Source organism: Puntigrus tetrazona, chromosome 13 (genome assembly GCF_018831695.1).
Source record: "Puntigrus tetrazona isolate hp1 chromosome 13, ASM1883169v1, whole genome shotgun sequence".
Taxonomy (NCBI): Eukaryota; Metazoa; Chordata; class Actinopteri; order Cypriniformes; family Cyprinidae; genus Puntigrus; species Puntigrus tetrazona.
This window is the reverse complement of record NC_056711.1, coordinates 20,503,347-20,510,846: the sequence shown is the minus strand read 5'-3', so window position 1 is coordinate 20,510,846 and position 7,500 is coordinate 20,503,347. Positions and strand designations below refer to the sequence as shown.

At 52.3% G+C, this 7,500-nt stretch overlaps 1 protein-coding gene across 2 annotated transcripts in view; it reads right to left on the bottom strand.

Moving 5' to 3' along the window:
• gpr137ba (G protein-coupled receptor 137Ba) overlaps positions 1 to 5,424 on the bottom strand; it is a 14,662-nt gene extending 9,238 nt beyond the window's left edge. The window contains exon 1 of one of the 2 annotated variants that reach the window (XM_043256108.1): positions 4,468 to 5,424. In XM_043256108.1, the coding sequence (XP_043112043.1) occupies positions 4,468 to 4,851 (384 nt within the window). In that variant the 5' untranslated portion in view covers positions 4,852 to 5,424. The remainder of the gene's footprint in view (positions 1 to 4,467) is intronic. The other variant, XM_043256109.1, reaches the window with a different exon arrangement.
• Positions 5,425 to 7,500: the final 2,076 nt, after the last annotated feature.

The window sequence follows — 7,500 nt, the reverse complement described above, 5'->3', positions numbered from 1 at the left end:
GTTTTTCTCGGCGGGGGTCAGCTTCCTACTAATATATAAAGACCGGATGCTCCTCACCTCCCTGGATCTGGGACAGCACGGCCCAGACCCACATCAGAAGCATCCGTCTGTAGCAGGAAGGGCAGCCGAAGTCCGGGCTCTCAGGACAGGGTCTGAGGTGAGTGCGGCCTTAATCTTCTGGAACGCTTCCTCCGCGTCGGGGTTCCACAGAACCCGTTCAGGCTGCCCCTTCCTGGTCAGGTCTGTCAGAGGGGCGCTATGGAGGAGAAGTCGGGGATGAAACAACGATAATACCCTGCCAACCCCAGAGAGCGCGTACCTGGGTTTTGTTGGTGGGCCTCGGGTCTCCTGGACGCGGTGACTTTACTCTCCTGTGGCCGGATCAGTCCTCGTCCAACTCGATAACTCCAGGTACTTCGCCAGGCGCCAGGTGACATTTCTTGGGGTTGGCGGTGAGTCCAGCCGTCGAAGATCCCGAAGCACCCTCCGCAGGCGCTCCAGATGGTCTTCCCAGGTCTCCGAGTGAATCACAAGGTCGTCCGAGATAGGCTGCGCGTACTGTTGGTGGGGTCGGAGTAAGATGTCCATTAGTCTCTGGAAGGTGGCTGGTGCCCGTGTAGACCAAAGGAAGGGACCGGTATTGCCAGTGGCCGCCGGGTGGAGAAAGCCGCTTTTGGCTTGGCTTCCTCTGACAGCGGAACCTGCCAGTATCCTTTGGTGAGATCGAGGTGGAGATATACCGGCCCTTCCAAGACGTTCCAGCAGTTCGTCTACACACGGGCATGGGATATCCGTCGAACTCGGAGACCTGGTTGAGTCGCCGGTAGTCATTGCAGAAGCGGAGGGTGCCGTCTGGTTTTGGAACCAGGACGATGGGGCTGGACCACGGGCTCGTCGATGGTTCAATCACCCCAACTTCAGCATTTGGTTTACCTCCTCCTCAATAGCTCGCCGGCGAGCCTCAGGGATCGGTAGGGCCGCTGCCGGACGATGACGTCGGGAGGGGTCCGGATCTCGTGCTGGAGGAGGTTAGTCTGCCCGGGCGTGGACGAGAACACATCCGAGAACTGACCGACCAAATGTTGGAGTTCCGTCTTCTGTGCGGGAGCGAGCAGGGCGTTGGTGTCGACGACCGGGCCCTCCTGAATGGCGAGTGTGGAAAGGTGTTCCCTAGTCCCCACCCACTTCTTCAACAAGTTAATGTGGTATATTTGTTCGGTGCGTCGACGGTTTGGTTAAAGCGGACTCGGTAAGTAACCGGGCGATCTTTTCCAGAATGGTATATGGACCCTGCCAGGTGGCCAGAATTTGCATGCATTGGTGGGGACTAGTACCATGACCCGGTCGCCGACCTGGAATTCCCGGGGTTGTGCAGGGCGGTTATAGTGCCGTTGTTGTTGCTGCTGGGCCTGCGTCATGTGCTCCCGCACGAGGGGCATCACCCGTTCAATTCGGTCCCGCATGGCTTGGGCGTGTTCTCGACCGACCTCTGGGCATCCGGCTGCTGCTGCTGCTCCCAGGCCTCTTTTGCCACGTCCAGCAGGCCTCGCGGCTGTCGGCCGAACAGCAACTTTCGAATGGGGTGAAGCCGGTGGAGGCCTGGGGCACCTCTCGCACCCGAAGAGGGCGTGGGGAGCATCTGGTCCCAGTCCCGTTTGTCCTCGGAGACAACCCTTCTCAACATCTGTTTCAGTGTCTGGTTGAACCGCTCCACAAGTCCGTCCGTCTGGGGTGGTACACTGAGGTCGCGCGCAGCTGCTGGATCCGTAGCAGCCGGCAGAGGTCGGCCATCACTCGGGACATGAACGGGGTGCCTTGGTCGGTCAGTATTTCCCCGGGTATCCCCACTCTGGTGGACAGGGTGAAGAGCTCCTGGGCGATCGCCTTGGCGGTGGCTTTCGGAGTGGGATGGCTTCGGGTACCGGTGGCGTAGTCCACGATCACCAGGATGTGTTCGTGGCGCGGGCAGACCTCGCAGCGGGCCCACCAGATCCATCCCGATGCGCTCAAAGGGCACCTCGATTATGGGCAGCGGGATAAGTGGACTAGGGGGAGGTGGCCGGGGCGAGGTCTTCTGGCACTCGGGGCAGGCCTGGCAGAACAGTTTCACATCTCCGTCGAGCCCCGGCCAGTGGAAGCGGTCCCGGATCCTCTTGATAGTGTTGGCGGCCCGAGGTGTCCGGCCAGTGGGTGGGCGTGGGCGAGCTCCAAGATGGTGTCCACTTTCCCTCGGGGCACCACCAGGAGCCGTTTCTCCTCCCCCCTCCGCTGGGCGACACAATAGAGTAGGCCGTTCTCCACAATGAAATGGGGAAGAGGATGGGGGCCGGGCCGCGTCTCTTCTCCATCCATGAAATGTACCTGGTTCCAGCAATTCTTGAGCCGGTCATCCTCCCGCTGAGCCCGGCCGAACAGCCCCCCTCCGACTACCTGTTGGAACACATCAAAGAATACATTAGTAGTATTCGGAGGGGACTCACCATCTCTTCCGCTGTCCGATGCTAGGAGAAGCGGCAGGGCGGCGGTTTCCTCTCCCCTCTCGCCTCTTCCGGCGAGGGCTTTGAGGCTGACAGGCTGTGTCGCGGTGTGTAGCGCCTCCTCGAAACCCGGCCAGTCCCGCCGAGGATGATTGGTACCGGCAGGTCTTATCGAGGCCCACCTCCAGGGGCCAGCTTCCTCCTGTCGTCGTCACGGTGATGAGGCGGGTGGGGACTTTCCTGGTGTCCCGTGGGCGCTGGTCAGTGGCAGCCGTTTCCGCGGTTCCGTGCGGCGGGGGTAGAAGGCGAGGACTGAACCAGGCTGATGGTACTGCCAGAGTCAGGAGGGCTCTGAACTTCCGTCCATTCAGGCCGGCGGGGGATTTCGGTGCGCGCGAAGAAGCTCGGTGGAGACTGCAGCCTGCCAGCCACGCTCTAGAGGAGTTGGAAGCCTCTTCGGTTGGCATCGGCTCATCTTTCACGGTCGGGACCGCCGCCCTCTCCATCGGTCGCCGGGTGCCCTCCGGCGCGCGTCGCTCCTGGGACACCCTCCGGGAAAAGATGGCGCCCGCTCGGCCTCGGCGCTGTGCGGCCGCCAGCTCGACCGCCTCAACCAACTCCATGGCGTTCTTGGGGTTTCTCATACCGACCGCCTGGCGATAATTCCGGGAGAGCCCGCGGGAGCCGGTCTATCACCACCCTTTCCACAATGATGGCGGGGTTGGTGTCCGTCCAGGAGCCAGTGTTGCGCTAGCCGAGTAAGTTCGGCAGCCTGGGTCCTTGCCGGCTGGCGAGACTGGAAGACCCACTCTTGGAAGGCTTGGGCTGCGCAGACCGGTGACAGACCGACCCTGCCCAAGATTTCCCTCTTTGGGTCGTCGTATACATTCGCCAGGTCGGCCGGCATGCTGAAATAGGCGCGCTGGGGCTCTCCTGACAGCAGCGGGGCCACGCGGCGTGCCCAATCCCTCCGGTCCCATCCTTCCGTGGTTCGCGGCGCTCTCGAACATCTCGAGATATATTTCAGGGTCATCGCTGGCGGCCATTTTGGGTAGCAGCTGTGTGGCTTGCATCCGGGGATCAGGCACGGCGGGCGTGGTTGAGTGGCGGCGCGGAGCAGCGAGCTCCTGCTCGGTCTCGTTCTGGCGGGTAGCCAAATGCTCGACGATCTGTTGCTGGCGAATGGAAACCTCTGAGAGCGTTGGAGGAATTCCTCCATCTTCGCCGGGAAGCGAAGCGCTTGCCTGGGGGAGAAACAAAGAGAGAAGTTGATGTTGTGGGAACCTTTAATAGAGGTGGCGATAGCGCTCTTCCTTTTTCTCTTTGTTTCCTCCGTTCTCTTGCGCTTAAAAACTGCCCGCATTCTCCACCACTTGTGGCGAGGCAGAGGAAGCACAAGAGAAGCGGGTGCAGTGAAAACCCCGGAGTGTATTTATTAGACAATACACAGAAGGTGGCGGTGAGTCCGTCGCGAGGAGTGCGGCGGTGAGTCCGGGGTGGTGTAGCGGTGAATCCGGTGAGTGCAGCGGTGAGTCGTCTCGGTGTTTCCGTGCTTAGTACCGTGAGGAGTCCACTGTGAGGTAGTTGGGGAAGTAGCTCAGGCAGGCCCGTCACGTTGTAGCTTCTGGGAGACAAAGAAAGAGACAACAGGTTAGCTTGCGTTTCCGAGTCTCGTGGCTCACTGAAGCCGTCGCCTGGCCGGGTTTATCTGGCCCGCGGCTGATGAGCTCCAGGTGTGGCGAATCCGTCGTTGAGTGGCTGGTGTAGGTGTTCGTGTTTGTTCCCAGAACAGCGCTGATCGATCCTCGGGGCCTCGTCACAATATATTACACAAAATCGATGCTTGTCATAGCAGTTGCACTTTATTAATTGCTAAATGATTCCATATATAAAGAAAAATAGACAAAATATCTGCACCTGCTTACATTTTAATGTTCCAAGCGCTCTCATAAACGTACATGTGACCTGTGCTCTTAAAGCAGTATTTTACCGTCTCCGCGAGGTGCAAAGGTGTCAAACTCGCCTGGGCGAAGTACAGGTTCATGAGGCTGAGCGTGAAGAACTGCAGGCACACCGGGAAGCAGTAGAGCAGCCAGAAAGCGGCGGGTCCGAGCGCGTTGGCCGTCACGCAGTCCCTGAAGTAAAAGGAGAAGAGCAGCGCCCTCAGAGCCGCCCACAGCAGGCACAGGAACAGAAACACGGTCTGGTAGCTGAAGCGCTTGTGTCCGTACCGCAGCACCAGCCAGAGCTGCACGTACACGAAGGCGAAGAGCAGCGAGTAGAAGACGGTGTAGGCCACGGTCAGCCCCAGCTTGACGAAGGGAGGCACGGCCGGGCTGAAGGTGGGCAGAGCAGGCGGCGGGGCGCTCTGCATGGCTCGGGGCTCCGGAGAGCGGCCGGGGGCTCGGGGGAAGGAAGCGAGGGAGAAAGAGGAATAGAAAGAGCTGCAGGAAGAGCATTGTGCAGCGGGCAGCGAGAGGGAGGAGGAGGAGGAGGAGGAAGGACGGCCCCTCTGACGTACTTCACTGTACCTTTAACCCTGCGCTCTGCTTCCCACGGGATGCTAGAGCCGCTTTCTCTGCCCTGTGCATAGAGCGAAGCGCAGGTTACGTCTTTATGCGTGCGACTTGAACCCGCCGAGCTCATTTCTTTTTGACTGTCCATGCAAACCAACACTGAAAAACCACCTCTTGAAACCATTTTTGCACAAAGAAGCATTCATGCAATTCATTCAAGTAAAGGCCACTAATTATAAGTAAGTAAGGTAAACTGTTGGAGAACGTTCTTCAGATGTTAAAAGCTCTTTATTGAAGCATGTTCTTTTTTCGTCACGGTCGTTTTATACGGATACTGTTTCATCTCCGTCTTATTCTGTTTTCCACGTAAACTAGGGCAAGCGCATTTCTTTTCTTCGCTGTTTTCACTTCTTCACACTTTCATTTCCATTCAGCTAAAGGATTAGAATTAGTACGGATCTGTTTTGTTTTATTGGCTTCCGTCGGCTGGTTTTGGTCCTTCAGTCGGAGTTATTAAAAGTTATTTTGCCAAAATGCATTTTTTTATTTTGTATTTATTTTTATTTAATGTAAATCAGGGACATTTTAGGGTTTTTTTTTTGTTTGTTTCCTTCAAACCGAGATTAGAATATATTTATTTAATTTTATTATTTTTTATTTTCCTTCATTGAGACGTGAACCTTAATTTTTGCAATCGTCAAATCATTTTATTTCATAAATTAGGATTTATTTTCATTGCCGTAAATCCCAAAGACTGTGTAAGTGATTGTATAAATATTATATAAAACCCTTTTATTAAAGTATAGAGCCATCTACAAACCTTCCGGCTTCATTAGAGCATAATGAGACTTTATATAAATAATTTAATTTAAGCAATAATTTGCATTCTAGTTTTATTTCTATTTCAGTTATTGTTTTAGTAATTTTAGTGCTTTGCCATAAACCCAATTTTTTCGATTAGTCGCTGCGTTTTGCATTTTTATATTTTACTTGTTTTGGTTTTTTTTAATGATATTTTATCGTATTTTTATGCAACCGTTTTGCCTTCAGTCATGTTTAAAGGCTCATTTAAGATGCTGAACAGTTGTTTCTTGCTCATTGATCTTCAGTCTGAGTCCGCTCTTTTTTTGACTTTTTTACTCTAACCTGATTACGCTTAGTGTTCCTCAGCATTAGCTTCTCTCTGGTTTCACCACGCTCCTCTAGCCATGAGAACCTCTCCGTGTATTTGTGAATTATTGCTGACGTAGCTTGCTCACGGGGCGGAAATCCAGTGATGAATGCAGCCCAGAGGTCAGAGGTCAAGGTGTCAAAGGACGGATGCAATAATAATTTGTTCATTTGTTTAAGTTCACAACTATATAACCCAGACTTATTTTTGTGATTGGTATTAGCGCTAACAAAAGCAACGAAGCACTAGAAAAAAAAAAAGCATATATTTGTTTAAAAATGTACACGTAGAAAGGCAGGAAGTTAGATGCACGTATGTATTCTTGTATTATTATTATTATTATTATTATTATTATTTGTTGCTTTACAAGTTCGTGTGGCATGACTGAAAAAAAAAAGCTATTAAAAACCGGCACAGGAAGTTAAATAGTAATGACAGGAAGAGGAATTCAAGAAGACAGGGAAAATTTCATTGGCGTAACATCACAACTACAATGTTTCGATTATTTTAATGCTTTCAAACTTGCTCAGAAGATTTAAAACGAACAACAAGGGCATTCTGGAAAACTAAAAGCGCGAGTATATAGTTCAAAATAAACACTAATTTCATCAAATGCAGCCAGAAAATGATGCATGAATAGTTCGATTAATTTCATTCCATTTCATACAAATAAAGAAATATCAAACCTGAATTTAATTGCATTCTGCGCCAATTCAAATCTATAATTTTTACAAATGAATTCTTTGGATCTGTTGTAGAGGATCAAGCAGTAGATGGCGCTGTTGCTCGACATTAAAGCAGCACAGGCCCCTCTTGACCACAGTACTAACCTCCAACCCATAATTAACTAAATTAACCACCCGCTCCAATTAGTTTGAGTTCATATGTATCCGCTGACAGCGAACTGAAACCTCGCGTTGTTCATTTGCTCACAGCGCAGTTAACTTGGATATTATTGCCAGTTGTTGTGCAGGTGGTCTTTTTGGATGTTGCTATCAAAAGGCTGTCTGACCAAAGCCATGTTATCTGCATCAGCGGCCGTTCTCGAGCAGACATACATTGGCGACGTCTTGAAAAACTGTATGTTTACAAAATTCGCTCGAGTGCAGAGTGCGCTGACTCATCAGAACGCCTCTGATTGGCCACCGCGTTCGTAAACTCAACAGAATCGCGTGCGATTGGTTAAATAGCGCGACCGCGATTATCTGACGCAACATGAGCGTCTCTAAACATATTAACAGCTTTTCATTTTGCTTTATTCGCGACTAATATTCCAGAATTAGTAAACTGTTGTTATGGAGGAACACCCACCGGCAGGAATGTATAAATAAACGAA